Source organism: Panthera leo, chromosome B3 (genome assembly GCF_018350215.1).
Source record: "Panthera leo isolate Ple1 chromosome B3, P.leo_Ple1_pat1.1, whole genome shotgun sequence".
Taxonomy (NCBI): Eukaryota; Metazoa; Chordata; class Mammalia; order Carnivora; family Felidae; genus Panthera; species Panthera leo.
The window spans coordinates 51,763,802-51,782,108 of record NC_056684.1 but is presented as its reverse complement, the minus strand read 5'-3'; the positions used below and the strand labels follow the sequence as shown (position 1 = coordinate 51,782,108).

Here is an 18,307-nt window from a genome sequence, read left to right as displayed (position 1 = left end):
TGAAATAGAATCTACAAAAAGAAACAACACAAGGCTAGAAGTAAGGCCTGAATAAGGTTGAAGCTAGGACTTCTGGTGCCCTTAAGGACATTCTCTAAGAAAAACAGAAGCTCTGAGCAGATTACTTGCCAAAACAAGATATTCAAAGCCTTGAGCAGTAACTTCCCATTACCTTGAGTGACTCATATTCCAGTTCTGCGCCTCTAATTTGTGGTCTTTCTTCTTCCTAGGGAAAATGTAAAGTTAAAAACTTTATAAATAAGTAGTTATATTTTAATTGTCACATTTTTACCCAGAATATTTCCTTGCTCCACAGAAAATAGTGAGGAGAGTTGAGCCCTCACTAAATGAACCAAATTCTGCTTAGATAAAGTACTTCTGGGCAGGGTTTCCATTAAAGAAGAGATTGCAGACTTGCACATAAAGTCCCAGGCTTAGAGCTCAATTTGCCCTTAGCCCTGGGCTGGAGGAGCACTGCACACCTTTGCTTTGCTGCGGAGCACCTGCTCCTCCTTGCGGTCCAGCTCATCCTGCATCACCTGCTTCTCCTGCTCCAGCTCTGTGACCCGCTTCTGGAGCTTGAGGAACAATGACATGTCCAGAGGTACCTTCTTCTCACTTGGCTCCTAAACCCCAGAAATCATAAGATGGTCAAGATGATCCAGAACATGTACAAGCCAATGAGAAAATAATGAACAGTCCAATAAAAAAAAAAGAGCAAACTTAAAGAAGAAACATAAATGACCAAAAAGTATATAAATAACACATCCAACCTAGCTAATGAATAGAGAAATGCAAACTAAGCAACAATTAGCACTACTTTCCCCTGTCAGATTGGCAAAGACCGGAAAGATTGAGAATGCCATGTGTTAGTAACAGCGTCTTATATAATACTGATGGAAGTATAAGTAGGCCTTGTAAAAGGGCAAGGTAACTGCACTTATTAAAATTTAAATGTGTATACCCTTTAACCTAGCAATATGTTTTTAAGAATTAATCCTGCAGAGATTCTTATACAAGTACACAAAAATATATAGAAAAAAATGTTCATTGCAGCATTTTTTGCAATTGTAAAAAATGGGCAAAAAAACCCTGAATGTCAATAGAAGAGTTGCTTAAATCATAGTATAACCATACTATAAAATATTTTATAGCTGTTAAAAAAAAAAAGAATAGATATACATGAGTGGATAAATATGTCCTAGATAAAAGTATTAAGTGAAATATACAAGTTGTAGGGGTATTTATATTATCTTATTTTCATTACAAAAACAAACAAACAAATAAATGCATGTGACTCTTAAATATATCTAGCACATGGCATACAAAAATCTAAAAGGTCATCAATGGTTATCTCGGAGAATGGGAGGTGCTACGGGAAAGTTTCATTTTCTACTTTACACATTTCTTTTCTTCTCTTTTTTTAATGTTTATTCATTTTTGAGACAGAGAAAGAGAGTGAGCAGGGGAGGAGTAGAGAGAGAAGGAGACACAAAATCCAAAGCAGGCTCTAGGCTCTGAGCTGTCAGCAGAGAGCCCAACATGGGGCTCGAACTCACAAACCATTTGATCATGACCTGAGCTGAAGTCGGAGGCTTAACTGACTGAGCCACCCAGGCGCCCTGACTACTTTACACATTTCTATATTAGAATTGTTTATAATGAGCATGACATGTTTTTCTATTTAGGAAAAATGATTTGTGAAAAGGTGATACCATAAATATATTGAGACCAGACAGAGAAAAGCGAAAAACTAAAACATGTATAGCTCTTAGTAAAGTGAAATATAACTGAGTAGCATTTGAAAAGTACATCAATTGGTTCTAAAACAGAATCATAGTGAGAACTACTATGTGTAAATAAAGATACACTAACTAAAGGTGAGCAAAGGGAAAGAATTACCAACCACTACCACGGAAGTTCTGAGCATGACATAGGTGCTTTACCTTGTTTACTTCGGGTTTGAATTTTTAGTGAGGTAAGAAGAGAAAGAATTGAGTCATTGGATTTAATGGAGAGGATAAAGAGTCTCTTTTTGTTAGAAAGAGAGAAAACAGTAACAATAACTTAATTACATGGTCAAAGTGTAATTCTTAACTGATTAGTAAATCTTATATTTCAAATTGTCAATTAAAACAATTTTTTTTCTGATGTAAAAGCAAAATAAGCTTATGAAGAAAGCTTAGGAAATAAGTACAAAGAAGAAAAACAAAGCCATAATCACATACCCAGAGAAAACCTACAATTTCTGTCCAGTCTTTTTTCTATAGATTTAAGTAATTGGAATATTTTCATTCTAATTTTGTATTGTCTTTTAAATTTAGCATTGTATCACAAATGTTTTCCAAATATAGAATATGATACTTGAAACCATAATTTTTAAAAGCTATACTGACATGTGTACCATCATTTGATTATCTATTACCTTACTGATGGGCATTGAAGTTGTTTCTAATCATTTGCTATTGAAATATACTAAAATAAATATCCTAGTACATAAATATCCAAATATTAATGTTTTAAAGTCTGCTAACTTGGTTGGACCAGCTTACACTTCCATCAAGCAACCAACACCTTGCCTGGTACAATGATGGTTAGGATTTAAAAAAAAAAAAAAAAAAAAAGGCTCAATTGATAGACCAAAAGTGGTATGTAACTATAGTTTTTTTTTTTTTTTTTTTTTTATTTTTTTTTTTTTTTTTTTTTTTTATTTTTTTTTTTTTTTTTTTATTTTTTTTTATTTTTTAATATATGAAATTTACTGTCAAATTGGTTTCCATACAACACCCAGTGCTCATCCCAAAAGGTGCCCTCCTCAATACCCATCACCCACCCTGCCCTCCCTCCCACCCCCCATCAACCCTCAGTTTGTTCTCAGTCTTTAACAGTCTCCTATGCTTTGGCTCTCTCCCACTCTAACCTCTTTTTTTTTTTTTTTTTTTTTTCCTTCCCCTCCCCCATGGGTTTCTGTTATGTTTCTCAGGATCCACATAAGAGTGAAACCATATGGTATCTGTCTTTCTCTGTATGGCTTATTTCACTTAGCATCACACTCTCCAGTTCCATCCATGTTGCTACAAAAGGCCATATTTCATTTTTTCTCATTGCCACGTAGTATTCCATTGTGTATATAAACCACAATTTCTTTATCCATTCATCAGTTGATGGACATTTAGGCTCTTTCCATAATTTGGCTATTGTTGAGAGTGCCGCTATAAACATTGGGGTACAGGTGCCCCTATGCATCAGTACTCCTGTATCCCTTGGATAAATTCCTAGCAGTGCTATGGCTGGGTCATAGGGTAGGTCTATTTTTAATTTTCTGAGGAACCTCCACACTGCTTTCCAGAGCGGCTGCACCAATTTGCATTCCCACCAACAGTGCAAGAGGGTTCCTGTTTCTCCACATCCTCTCCAGCATCTATAGTCTCCTGATTTCTTCATTTTGGCCACTCTGACTGGCGTGAGGTGGTATCTGAGTGTGGTTTTGATTTGTATTTCCCTGATAAGGAGCGACGTTGAACATCTTTTCATGTGCCTGTTGGCCATCCGGATGTCTTCTTTAGAGAAGTGTCTATTCATGTTTTCTGCCCATTTCTTCACTGGGTTATTTGTTTTTCGGGTGTGGAGTTTGATGAGCTCTTTATAGATTTTGGATACTAGCCCTTTGTCCGATGTGTCATTTGCAAATATCTTTTCCCATTCCGTTGGTTGCCTTTTAGTTTTGTTGGTTGTTTCCTTTGCTGTGCAGAAGCTTTTTATCTTCATAAGGTCCCAGTAATTCACTTTTGCTTTTAATTCCCTTGCCTTTGGGGATGTGCCGAGTAAGAGATTGCTACGGCTGAGGTCAGAGAGGTCTTTTCCTGCTTTCTCCTCTAAGGTTTTGATGGTTTCCTGTCTCACATTCAGGTCCTTTATCCATTTTGAGTTTATTTTTGTGAATGGTGTGAGAAAGTGGTCTAGTTTCAACCTTCTGCATGTTGCTGTCCAGTTCTCCCAGCACCATTTGTTAAAGAGACTGTCTTTTTTCCATTGGATGTTCTTTCCTGCTTTGTCAAAGATGAGTTGGCCATACGTTTGTGGGTCTAGTTCTGGGGTTTCTATTCTATTCCATTGGTCTATGTGTCTGTTTTTATGCCAATACCATGCTGTCTTGATGATGACAGCTTTGTAGTAGAGGCTAAAGTCTGGGATTGTGATGCCTCCTGCTTTGGTCTTCTTCTTCAAAATTACTTTGGCTATTCGGGGCCTTTTGTGGTTCCATATGAATTTTAGGATTGCTTGTTCTAGTTTCGAGAAGAATGCTGGTGCAATTTTGATTGGGATTGCATTGAATGTGTAGATAGCTTTGGGTAGTATTGACATTTTGACAATATTTATTCTTCCAATCCATGAGCAGGGAATGTCTTTCCATTTCTTTATATCTTCTTCAATTACCTGCATAAGCTTTCTATAGTTTTCAGCATACAGATCTTTTACATCTTTGGTTAGATTTATTCCTAGGTATTTTATGCTTCTTGGTGCAATTGTGAATGGGATCAGTTTCTTCATTTGTCTTTCTGTTGCTTCATTGTTAGTGTATAAGAATGCAACTGATTTCTGCACATTGATTTTGTATCCTGCAACTTTGCTGAATTCATGTATCAGTTCTAGCAGACTTTTGGTGAAGTCTATCGGATTTTCCATGTATAATATCATGTCATCTGCAAAAAGCGAAAGCTTGACTTCATCTTTGCCAATTTTGATGCCTTTGATTTCCTTTTGTTGTCTGATTGCTGATGCTAGAACTTCCAGCACTATATTAAACAGCAACGGTGACAGTGGGCATCCCTGTCGTGTTCCTGATCTCAGGGAAAAAGCTCTCAGTTTTTCCCCGTTGAGGATGATGTTAGCTGTGGGCTTTTCATAAATGGCCTTTATGATCTTTAAGTATGTTCCTTCTATCCCGACTTTCTCAAGGGTTTTTATTAAGAAAGGGTGCTGGATTTTGTCAAAGGCCTTTTCTGCATCGATTGACAGGATCATATGGTTCTTCTCTTTTTTTTTGTTAATGTGATGTATCACGTTGATCGATTTGCGAATGTTGAACCAGCCCTGCATCCCAGGAATGAATCCCACTTGATCATGGTGAATAATTCTTTTTATATGCTGTTGAATTCGATTTGCTAGTATCTTATTAAGAATTTTTGCATCCATATTCATCAGGGATATTGGCCTGTAGTTCTCTTTTTTTACTGGGTCTCTGTCTGGTTTAGGAATCAAAGTAATACTGGCTTCATAGAATGAGTCTGGAAGTTTTCCTTCCCTTTCTATTTCTTGGAATAGCTTGAGAAGGATAGGTATTATCTCTGCTTTAAACGTCTGGTAGAACTCCCCTGGGAAGCCATCTGGTCCTGGACTCTTATTTGTTGGGAGATTTTTGATAACCGATTCAATTTCTTCGCTGGTTATGGGTCTGTTCAAGCTTTCTATTTCCTCCTGATTGAGTTTTGGAAGAGTGTGGGTGTTTAGAAATTTGTCCATTTCTTCCAGGTTGTCCAATTTGCTGGCATATAATTTTTCATAGTATTCCCTGATAATTGTTTGTATCTCTGAGGGACTGGTTGTAATCATTCCATTTTCATTCATGATTTTATCTATTTGGGTCATCTCCCTTTTCTTTTTGAGAAGCCTGGCTAGAGGTTTGTCAATTTTGTTTATTTTTTCAAAAAACCAACTCTTGGTTTCGTTGATCTGCTCTACAGTTTTTTTAGATTCTATATTGTTTATTTCTGCTCTGATCTTTATTATTTCTCTTCTTCTGCTGGGTTTAGGCTGCCTTTGCTGTTCTGCTTCTATTTCCTTTAGGTGTGCTGTTAGATTTTGTATTTGGGATTTTTCTTGTTTCTTGAGATAGGCCTGGATTGCAATGTATTTTCCTCTCAGGACTGCCTTCGCTGCATCCCAAAGCGTTTGGATTGTTGTATTTTCATTTTCGTTTGTTTCCATATATGTTTTAATTTCTTCTCTAATTGCCTGGTTGACCCACTCATTCGTTAGTAGGGTGTTCTTTAACCTCCATGCTTTTGGAGGTTTTCCAGACTTTTTCCTGTGGTTGATTTCAAGCTTCATAGCATTGTGGTCTGAAAGTATGCATGGTATAATTTCAATTCTTGTAAACTTATGAAGGGCTGTTTTGTGACCCAGTATATGATCTATCTTGGAGAATGTTCCATGTGCACTCGAGAAGAAAGTATATTCTGTTGCTTTGGGATGCAGAGTTCTAAATATATCTGTCAAGTCCATCTGATCCAATGTATCATTCAGGGCCCTTGTTTCTTTATTGACTGTGTGTCTAGATGATCTATCCATTTCTGTAAGTGGGGTGTTAAAGTCCCCTGCAATGACCACATTCTTATCAATAAGGTTGCTTATGTTTATGAGTAATTGTTTTATATATCTGGGGGCTCGGGTATTTGGCACATAGACATTTATAATAGTTAGCTCTTCCTGGTGGATAGACCCTGTGATTATTATATAATGCCCTTCTTCATCTCTTGTTACAGCCTTTAATTTAAAGTCTAGTTTGTCTGATATAAGTATGGCTACTCCAGCTTTCTTTTGGCTTCCAGTAGCATGATAAATAGTTCTCCATCCCCTCACTCTCAATCTAAAGGTGTCCTCAGATCTAAAATGAGTCTCTTGTAGACAGCAAATAGATGGGTCTTGTTTTTTTATCCATTCTGATACCCTATGTCTTTTAGTTGGCGCATTTAATCCATTTACATTCAGTGTTATTATAGAAAGATACGGGTTTAGAGTCATTGTGATGTCTGTATGTTTTATGCTTGTAGTGATGTTTCTGGTACTTTGTCTCACAGGATCCCCCTTAGGATCTCTTGTAGGGCTGGTTTCGTGGTGACAAATTCCTTCAGTTTTTGTTTGTTTGGGAAGACCTTTATCTCTCCTTCTATTCTAAATGACAGACTTGCTGGATAAAGGATTCTCGGCTGCATATTCTTCCTGTTTAGCACACCGTAGATATCGTGCCAAGCCTTTCTGGCCTGCCAAGTTTCAAAGGAGAGATCAGTCACGAGTCTTATAGGTCTCCCTTTATATGTGAGGGCACGTTTATCCCTTGCTGCTTTCAGAATTTTCTCTTTATCCTTGTATTTTGCCAGTTTCACTATGATATGTCGTGCAGAAGATCGATTCAAGTTACGTCTGAAGGGAGTTCTCTGTGCCTCTTGGATTTCAATGCCTTTTTCCTTCCCCAGTTCAGGGAAGTTCTCAGCTATAATTTGTTCAAGTACCCCTTCAGCACCCTTCCCTCTCTCTTCCTCCTCTGGGATACCAATTATGCGTATATTATTTTTTTTTAGTGTATCACTTAGTTCTCTAATTTTCCCCTCATACTCCTGGATTTTTTTATCTCTCTTTCTTTCAGCTTCCTCTTTCTCCATAACTTTATCTTCTAGTTCACCTATTCTCTCCTCTGCCTCTTCAAGCCGAGCCATCGTGGATTCCATTTTGTTTTGCAATTCGTTTAAAGCGTTTTTCAACTCCTCGTGACTGTTCCTTAGTCCCTCGATCTTTGTGGCAAGAGATTCTCTGCTGTCCTGTATACTGTTTTCAAGCCCAGCGATTAATTTTATGACTATTATTCTAAATTCACTTTCTGTTATATTATTTAAATCCTTTTTGATCAGTTCATTAGCTGTTGTTATTTCCTGGAGATTCTTCTGAGGGGAATTCTTCCGTTTGGTCATTTTGGAGAGTCCCTGGCGTGGTGAGGACCTGCAGTGCACTTCCCCTGTGCTGTGGTGTATAACTGGAGTTAGTGGGCGGGGCCGCAGTCCGACCGGATGTCTGCCCCCAGCCCACTGCTGGGGCCACAGTCAGACTGGTGTGTGCCTTCTCTTCCCCTCTCCTAGGGGCGGGATTCACTGTGGGGTGGCGTGTCCCGTCTGGGCTACTTGCACACTGCCGGGCTTGTGTTGCTGGGGATCTGGCGTATTAGCTGGGGTGGGTAGGCAAGGTGCACGGGGGCTGGAGGGGCAGGCTTAGCTCGCTTCTCCTTAGGTGATCCACTTCAGGAGGAGCCCTGTGGCAGCGGGAGGGAGTCAGATCCGCTGCCGGAGGTTTGGCTCCGCAGAAGCACAGAGTTGGGTGTTTGTGCGGAGCGAGCAAGTTCCCTGGCAGGAACTGGTTCCCTTTGGGATTTTGGCTGGGGGATGGGCGGGGGAGATGGCGCTGGCGCCTTTGTTCCCCGCCAAGCTGAGCTCTGCCGTCCGGGGGCTCAGCAGCTCTCCCTCCCTTTGTCCTCCAGCCTTCCCGCTTTCCGAGCAGAGCTGTTAACTTCTGACCTCCCAGACGCTAAGTCTCGCTTGCTGTCGGAACACAGTCCGTCCGGCCCCTCCGCTTTTGCCAGCCAGACTCGGGGGCTCTGCTTGGCCGGCGAGCCGCCCCTCCGCCCCGGCTCCCTCCCGCCAGTCCGTGGAGCGCGCACCGCCTCGCCGCCCTTCCTACCCTCTTCCGTGGGCCTCTGGTCTGCGCTTGACTCCGGAGACTCCCTTCTGCTAATCCTCTGGCGGTTTTCTGTGTTCTTTAGGCAGGTGTAGGTGGAATCCAAGTGATCAGCAGGACGCGCTGTGAGCCCCGCGTCCTCCTACGCCGCCATCTTCCGGCGAGGTGTAACTATAGTTTTAATTTATATTTCTTCACCTTTTGATGAGGTTGAATCATTTTTATATTCATTAGTTATCTTCAGTCTTTTGTGAATTGTCAGTAGTGTCGAATTCAGTGTTATTCCAGTTGTAAAAAAAACATCTAAGAAGAATTAATTACACTAAGAAGTGGGGCATTTATATGTACTATCAAGGTCATTTACCCACAAACTAGTTAGGCCTGGATTTTTGCTTACTGTCCACTCTTGCAATGTTAATGTTCAACAGTAAGAAAAAGTTTAGGTATATGGTATTCACCATAAAGTTTGTCCTGACTTAGCAGAACAGATATAACATCCTGCCTGAACACGAAATTATTATACACTTTCATTCATATAAAAACTCATTTCTATACATCCCATAAACACTTGTATATTAGCTTATTTACAATGTAAACATTCCATTCATGTGTTTTTAATGTTTGTTCATCTATTAATGATGTATGTGTACCTGAAAATCTTAATTATTTAATCTTTTTTTACACTGTAATAAAAGACTTTACCTCACAATGAGTATAATATTTCACTCATTGTACTCAAAATGTCATCATTTGGGAATCATTCCTTTCAGCCTTGAATGGGCATTTTCACTTAAAAGGAATCTTCTTGGGGCGCCTGGGTGGCTCAGTCGGTTGGGCATTCGACTTCAGCTCAGGTCATGATCTCATAGTTCATGGGTTCAAGCTCCACGTCGGGCTCTGTACTGACGGCTCAGAGCCTGGAGCCTGTTTCAGATTCTGTGTCTTCCTCTCTCTCTGCCCCTCCCCTACTCATGTGTGCTCTTTCTCTTTTTCTCTCTCCAAAATAAACATTAAAAAAATAAATAAGAAAGTAAAAGGGATCTTCTTATTAAAATGGGATGGGGTAATTCTTCAGATATTAGCAAATACTACATAAAGGATTAGTTGATTGCTAGATAAAAGCAAAATTCTATAGATAGGAATATTAAAATAGGAAATGAAAGAACACAAAACTGCTTGAGGCATAATGACTGGTAATTACTTAGGAGTGCTCCGCATGGTGTCCATTCTTAGCCCTAATGACATATCTAGTCAAAGAGATACCATTTGTCTTCTCTACACCACATGAGCAAAAAGGAAGAATGGGCCATCTGGCTCAGAGGTTTCTGGGGTTTTGCTTTGCTTTCCTTCCTCAGAAAGGACTTTGTCATCCAGGGCTTTTCTGAGAGAGTGAAGCTTTGAAACTGACCTAAAAAATAACAGTCTCTCATCTGAGGAAAATGAGGAAGACAAGAGAACTTATTCATAAAATTACCACCGTAGGTCTGTAGTCATTCTGGAATTATTGCTAACAACAGCTGAGAAAGTTATGGTGACCTTTTCCCTGGGTTTGACATGTGTGAGGAAGCTCAAGGGCAGAAGCAGAACTGGGGTTATTTGTCAATGGCTACCAAGAAAGGAGAAGCCAAGTTTCCAAGAGAATGCAACACCTGACAATGAAGATGCACATGTGGGAGGGCTGCACAGAAGTGGAGCTGAGGTGGGCTCTCCAGAGGGAAACAGCAGTGGAGGTGACAGCCTGACTCGTGAACAACAAATCACAGGTTTGGCAAAGATAGAAAGACATTAATTCTTTTTTTTTTTTTTAATTAAAAAAAATTTTTTTTAATGTTTATTTATTTTTGACAGAGAGAGAGAGAGAGAGAGACAGAGCATGAGTGGGGGAGGAGCAGAGAGAGAGGGAGACACAGAATCTGAAACAGGCTCCAGGCTCTGAGCTGTCAGCACAGAGTCTGACGCGGGGCTCAAACTCACAGACAGTGAGATCATGACCTCAGCTGAAGTCGGACGCTCAACCAACTGAGCCACCCAGGCACCCCTAGATTTCTATCCTTCTGATCCTGACCATACCTCATCAAAATTGTAGGATATTCACTGGAAGCCTGTTTATAAGAACAAAAACATGGATTTATTGAACACTTACTAGGTACCAAACACCATTGCAAGTGCTTTCTAAGAATTACCTCAATTATCAACTTACTATAAAGTAACATAATAATAATAGCATATCAATTCACAGATGAGGAAACTGAGGCACAGAGAGACTGAGGCTAAAGTTATGGACTCAGTTCCAGGAAGGAGAGTTATTGTAGTCGGTCCAATGTTCAAGATAGCCTTTCTAACCAGAGCTGGCTACATTTCAAATGCACGTACTTAGTCACAGGGAACAAGATGACTAGTTCAGTGAAAAGTCGTTCCTATTAGTGAGAGAAGATTTCCAGGTGCACGACCTACTGCTAATGGTCAGTGCATGTGAAGGACAATATACAATGCTCCAGATCTGTCTGTGATTTCTGGAGCACAATTCATACTTCATTATTCAAAAGAGATGAGCAAAGTACTAAATCCCACTCTAAAATAACTGTTTTTTAAATTTATTTTTACTTTTTGAGAGAGACAGAGAGAGAAAGAGAGAGAGACACAGAGAGAGAGAGAGAGCACATGCACTCAAGTAGGGAAAGAGAAGAAGGAGAGGGTGGGTTCTGTGCTCAGCTCACTATCATGAGGTCATGACATGAGCGGTAATCAAGAATCAGATGCTTAACTGACTGAGACATCCAGATGCCCATAAAATAACTCTTATTTGGGAAAAGATTCAGCAGAATATAGGTGAGAATTAGAAACAAAAAGGTTACCCCTCCCCTCAAATCTGGAAGAATTTGGACAAAACTTGAAAAGAGTAGAAAAATTAGGTAAAGCGCAGAAGAGTTTTTGAGATTAAAAACATAATGTCCTCAAGAAAAACTATCAATAAGATGCCTCTTGGCCCTGAGTTTAATACAAAATAATCTGCAGCAAAAACACCCTTTTCTGTCATGGCTTTCCCCTCCCTTGCAGGAGCTGCTCAAGTGGTATTGCACTGAAGCCAACAGTTTGTAAACATACTTCCCTCATACTGCTGAGAATGAGTACTCCCATTAAGACCAACTGCATGCAATCCTAAAACCTTCATATCCACTAGAGGCTCAGAGGCTGTAATTTTGAAATCTTTGTGGCAGTCTCCAAAGATAGCTACCAATGATTTCTCCCAACACAAATGTCTTTTCTCCTATCAAGAGATGAAGTCTAGGGCATCTGAGTGGCTCAATCGGTTAAGCGTCCAACTCATGATTTCAGCTCAGGTCATGATCCCAGGGTCACGGGGATCCGTGCTGAGCACGGAGGCTGCTTAAATTCTCTCTCTCTCCCCCTGTGCCGCACCCCCACCTCCCACCATCAAGCTCTATTAAAAAAAAAAAATGTTTAAAAAAATAAAAAGAGATGAAGTCTATTCTCCTTCTCCTGAGTCTGGGCTGGTCTTGTAATTTGCTATGACCATACAGTGTGGCAGAATTGACACGATGTTGGTTCTGGGCCTGGCCCTAAGAGTCCGGGCATCTTTTGCACTTACATCCTTAGAACCTATTTGTCATGTTGCTGAATAAAGAAACCACATGGAAAAGCCCAAGGAAGAAAACCTCGGCATCTGAGCTAATGCTGGGAGGTGCTCTAACCGACACCATGTGGAGCAGAAGAACCACCGAATCAATATTCAAAGAGTTTTGAACAATAATAAATTGCTGTTGTTTGAAGCCACCAAAGTTTGGGATGGCTTGTTACATGGCAACGAATAACTGGAACCACCTCTATTCTGCTACACAGTGGCCAGACTGCTGTTATCAATGGTCCCCAGACTAATGTTAGCTATAGACAGAAATGGCACTGGGGAACTGCAGTGTAAAGTCCCTGGATGGGAGGAAGTAAAGAATGGAGCTCCTAACAGACCAGCCTCAGTTTGAATGCCAGATCTGCCACTTATAAGCTGTGACCTTTGATCAGTTAACTTAGGCTTCTTGTATGTATGATTCCAACTATATGACATATTTCCTTAAAATGAACACAATTAGATGGCAGAAAATTTCATTCCTGAGTAAAACCAAGACAAAAAGGGAAAGAACCATTCAATTTTCTTTGGCTGTTCTGCCAGAAGCAGTCTATTTCTGACTTGGCCATTTTCTCAGAATGTGACATAAAAATAGAAGAGCTGTGCCTGAATTATCCATTAGCGAAACTAATATCACATCTGAAAAGAAGATCTGAGAATTAGTTTGGCAAAAATCTAACTTAAAGTCACCATACTCTTGGAGTTACGGTAATGTGCCATTTTGGTTTCATACCCCATAACACAAAACAGTAAGGCAGATTTATAAGCTATTTTTCTTGCATTTTTGTGGAAAAAAATTATTTTGGTAAAAACTGTCATCAAACAGAGGTAGCAGATTTGCTAAACTCTTGGACATTGGTTATTTACAATATTCAAGGACAAAACAATTGACCTCAGTCTGAAATAAATTCATGACAGGCTATGTTTTTTTGTAATAGGGTATGTTAAGATGTAGAAGGGAACTGTAAAAGAAAAAAATCTGGTCATCAAAATTACATGAAAAGTTAAGATGTCTATTGACAAAAAAATATATGTAGTAAGTAAGCAAGTACATATAGGAAAATATAAGTAATAATTTATAAGCTAATTAAGTACCCATTAGTCACTTATGAGTATAGTTTGAAACGACTGTTACATTTAAGGGCAAATGGGGTCTGCCCCACAATGGAAATGTTCTCTGTTAATGATAGCATGGTCACATCCTGGTGTCTAAAATGTACCTCTGTCCTCAATGGCATATCTTCAGTTTCTGCAATTTCAGAGCTAAAGGTGTATTCAGACTCATTGCTGCTATGAGTGGAGTCTGTTCTCTTGTGTCCAGGCTTAGGCACATTCTGCAAGGCAAATAAACCAAGAATAATTAACACAACATAATTAAAAAGTTAAGTCATACTTAAGACAGCATCCACCTTAACTTGGTTCTAATCCCCACTCACTGACTTGCTGTTCTCATGCCCGAATACGATGTTCCATGTTGTCCTTACCAAACCTTTACAAAAGGGTCATTTTCTGGACTCTTCAAAGAAAGAAAAAGATGCACCATCAGGGCATGACAAGAACACAAAACCAAATACTCAAATGAAAATCATCTGTGATTATTAGCAGAGTCCCCTTTGGGTTTTTAAAGTTGTGAGTAGCCAATCACACTGGGTGAAGTGTAGGTATAACACCTCAGTACCCAAACACTGACTTCAGTGTTGCAATTACATAAACCTTGGTAAAATGCTCATGAAATATGTTTAATGAAAGCATAATCATTTTCCTGCACTGTATTTGAGCATAAGTGGAAAAAAAGAGAGGGGTTCTACATAGGTGACTATAAATTCTGTCATTTTTGTGCATGGAGTTGATTTTCTGGAGTCAGCAGTGGGAAGTGTGAGCAGTACAGGAGAGGTAAGAAAGCTGTTCCAAGAATCCTCTGAAGTCCTGAAGTTACTGATTCAGGGAGTCCAAGTGACATTTCTATGACATGTGGTACCTATGAGATTAGCATTCAGAAAGCTGATGGAAAACAAAAGTTAAGCAATTACAGTCTGTTCCTTCGTGTAGGAGAAAGGGTTAGAGAATGACTTCAAGAAAGAAGGAATAAAAAGGCTGGGTTTTGTGCCCCTCACTCCTGGGGTGTCCACCCCCCCCCCCAACCTCAGAAGAGGTGAAAATGTCCAGAAAAACCTCTGGAAACTTTTCATCTGTCCAATTTCCTTTACTCCTTCCCCCAGCTGCAGGAAGAGCCAGAAGCCACAAAGAGCTTCTTTGCCTCTCTCTCTCTCCCATAACCAAGCTTATAGAGAACAGACCCAACTGCATGACTAAAGGAAAGCCAGCATCCAGGGGCAGTTGAAAGTCTCCAGGCCACCGCAACCGGTACTCTGGTGCATAAGGAAGATCCAAGAACACCAGAACTTCTGAAACTAGCTAGCAGCTAGGGTCCACCCTAAAGGGGACAATCACTCCACATAAAGTCAAAGGCACTCAGATTTACTTTCTGTTTACATACACCGGCAACCTTAAAGTTCCTAGCCCCAGCCAACAGGTGTATGGGACGCTGTTTATTAATTGGTTGTGTCATTAAGAAAAACAGGTCCAGGGGCGCCTGGGTGGCTCAGTCGGTTGAGCGTCCGACTTCAGCTCAGGTCATGATCTCATGGTCCGTGAGTTCGAGCCCCGCGTTGGGCTCTGTGCTGACATCTCAGAGCCTGGAGCCTGCTTCAGATTCTGTGTCTCCCTCTCTCTCTGCCCCTCCCCCGCTCATACTCTGTCTCTCTGTCAAAAATAAATAAACATTTAAAAAAAAAAAAACAACAAAAACCCAGGTCCATATAAATACGGAGACAAAGGGTTTTAATAAGCTTATTTAAAGATGAGTTAGACCCCTATTTTTCCTCATGTATGTATTACCAAACAACAAATAGCTTAAGGTATGAATAGAAGCAATGCTATGTCTGTGATTTAACGTAACTTTTGTATACAGGACAGTGGTTAAATGCTCTGCGTCTATAGGAGAGAGCTGGGTAGGAATTCCAGGTCTGCCATTTTCTGTCCCTTACTTCTCCAGGCCTCACCTTCATTATCAGAAAAAGGTAGATAATAATATTATCTACCTAAGAGGGTTTATGTGAGGATTAAATAAGATAGCGCAAGTAAAGAGCATGGTTTTTGGCACGTAACAAGGATTCAATTAATGTTAACTGATGTTGCCATAATTGTTAGGACTCTGAAGTAATGCAACAACTCCCTCACGCATTGCCTTTTGTTCCCCAAGTTTTTAGTCCATATGCTATTCAATTACAAGGACAAACATACTACTTGATCATCAAGTGCTCCTTCAAGATCTGCATCTCATGCCTCCTCTTATCTGTCATTTCTCCAATAATTCCTTCTTTTCTTGGACCTGTCTTACTCCCTTCGTCAAGATTAACGACCCCACTGTTGACACGCAGGACTCCCTCCTTACTTGGAATGAATTTATCTTTAAACACTTCACAAGTCTGTATTCCATTGCCTCATTATCCTTTCACTGTCTGCTTGAATTTCCTTGGCCCTGGATTTAGTATTTTCTTCCTTCTGCTCTACAACTGAATGTTCCTGGAGAAAAATCCGACAACACTTCTTGGTACCAGGGCCAACAAATCTAGTAATCACTGGTAATCAGTGCCATTAACTTTGGCCCATGTATCACAGGTTACCAGAAGCGCTGAAGCAGTCTATCAATTCCCCCTCCCTAAAGTTTCCTGCCATCCATTTGAGGAGTCTATTTACCATAAATGCTTCCTAAGCATTATGGCAGTGAGAGCTGCATCTGCAGAACAGTGTCAATGATAGATTAGTCGAGTACCCATCTGTTAGTTGCGAAGTCCCTACCTAAACATTAAAATAAGATATTGCTATTATTTATTTATTCCTAAATTATAAAGTCCATTTTTTAATTCTCTGCAATTCTTGGCAAATATTTTCTACCAAGACTGCAATCTTCACTGTGTCTGGAGCTAGGAAAGGGGACCTAATGAAGAGCTGAGTAGGAAGCAAGTAGACTCTCATCTTCCTTCCTTTGCTATTTTCCTTTTCCCTCCTTCTGACCATTTTGTTACCCAAAAGGAAGGACAATGAGTCATCGGCATACAAAAGAGAGGGTTATAAGCTGAGAAATAAGAAATTAAGCAGCTAAACTGTCCCTGGAACTTGATTACATCTTCCTTTTTCCACAGCACTTCTGGAAACAGAATGGGTAGCAGGCAGAGACTTGCTCAGCAGGAAGGAATAGCCCTGCTAAGTTGCTGGAGGATGGCCATTACTGGAGGGTCTTTTTTTAGACATTTCCAGGAATGTGCTCAGAAAGTGATGTATACGTGGCACATGCTTGTCTCATTTTATTTTCTGAGGTTCACAAGACATGCAGTATTAAAGAATCCCAGAAATTCTGAGGGAGAAAAAATCTGTTTATCTCTCTTTCAACAGAGATAAATGTGGTTCTCACATTTATTTGACCTCAATCATTTCTTTTCCCAATGCCACTTCTTAACATCTCAAGTAACTAGTGTCTTCAGAAGCACCTCATGGGACACAAAGCTTAGTGCTAACCAAAGCATAAATTAACCATAAACGCTGGCACAGTTATCTAGAAAATAGGATAAAAATACACCCAAGAATGGAATTCTGGGGAACATGATATTCAAAGACAGAGGAAAAGGACTCTAGGGAAAGCTAAAGATGGGAGAATGTAAAGGAGGAAGATTGCAGCAGGGAGAGCATGGAAGACAAGATTTAATGAGGCTCCTTTTGATTTGTCAATGATAAGGATAATGGTGACCTACTCTTATAGTTTCTCTTTGCCACGTTCAAATCAGGATAGAGTAGCAAGGTTTGAAATAACTGTCCGACTGGCATTCAAATTAGCTAATTTTAACCTCTTTGAGACTAGATTTTCTCATCTTCAAGGTGATACATTTATTTCATTTTTTTTTTGTATGTTACATAATCTCCTTTATTTTCCCTTTTTAAATGTCATATTTAAAAAACATTGTCAAAGGGTACAGATAAAGGCAAAATTTGAAGCAAACATTCTCTGCCACAGATATCTGATTACCTTGTTTTTTATAAGACATATTTCAGAGCATTTCTAGCCATGGGTACCATCAGGTTACCTTCAAGGCTGGCACTTACAGGGAACAAGAGAGCTAGGGAACTCTTTGTTTCCTGACAGCAAGATAAGTAGAAGTAAGAGGCTGTGTGAAACTATTAAAAGTATAAAAGATACGTTGGTAGATGCAGAAGAGTTCTTGAAATAGATGAAATAATTTGTTACAAATAGAGGCTGAACTTTCCTTTTGCAGGAATATATCTTTGAAACTGTAACAAAACTAGTGAAGGAAATACTCAATTATATAAATATTTGCTTTATATGCAAATTTTACATGAAGTCATCCAATACATAAAATGAAGTCCAGCTATATGACTTTATACTAACCTACAGTCCAGTCTTTAAAATGTTTGACTTTGCAAAGTATTTATGAATAAAGTTATATGATTTGTGGGATCTTCTCTACAACAACTCAATCCACTGGATAGGGTGGGAAGGAGGGATAGAGTCGGGGTAGAAGTGTGTCGGCCATTTTGGAATTGGGTAATAAGTACATGAAGTACATGGGGATTCATTCCACTATTCTATCTGCCTTTATAAGTTGCCATAAAAAATCAAGTGTTTTCATTAAAAAAAAAAAATCAAGTGTTTTACTCACTACCATCAGAGTCATCTCTTCCTTGAGGTCATCATATCGTTCTTCTAAGCGACTGAACTCATTCAGAAGGTTCTGATATCTCAGCCTTTCATCATTAAGATCGAGTTCCAGTTGTTTCGTTTCTTCTACTAACTTCTTCTCCATAGTCTCTGAAAGAAAGAAGAGAGAAAAGCATAATAAAGATGGCTCTACAAAAGTCAAGAGTACAAACATTTACACTGACTCCCAGCTTCTCTGCAAAGAATTTTTTTTTTACCACCATGATCTATGAAGAGTATCTTATTGAATGTAGGGAAAGAGAAAATACCATGACAAAAAAATGAAATTGTTTGTTAATAACAACAATCATCTACTGAGTTCTTCCATATACTATGGATTCAATGCCACTAGTTCATTCACTGGTTATGGCACATCCTTGATAAAC

General features: G+C 39.5%; 1 protein-coding gene across 7 annotated transcripts in view; it reads right to left on the bottom strand.

Annotated features, from left to right (window-relative positions):
* MYO5A (myosin VA) overlaps positions 1–18,307 on the bottom strand; it is a 198,693-nt gene that overhangs the window by 40,180 nt on the left and 140,206 nt on the right. For 6 of the 7 annotated variants that reach the window (XM_042941987.1, XM_042941991.1, XM_042941992.1 and 3 more), the window contains 4 exons: positions 17,884–18,032; positions 13,369–13,482; positions 483–626; positions 173–226 (listed from right to left, as the gene is read on the bottom strand). In XM_042941987.1, the coding sequence (XP_042797921.1) occupies positions 173–226; positions 483–626; positions 13,369–13,482; positions 17,884–18,032 (461 nt within the window). The remainder of the gene's footprint in view (positions 1–172; positions 227–482; positions 627–13,368; positions 13,483–17,883; positions 18,033–18,307) is intronic. The other variant, XM_042941988.1, reaches the window with a different exon arrangement.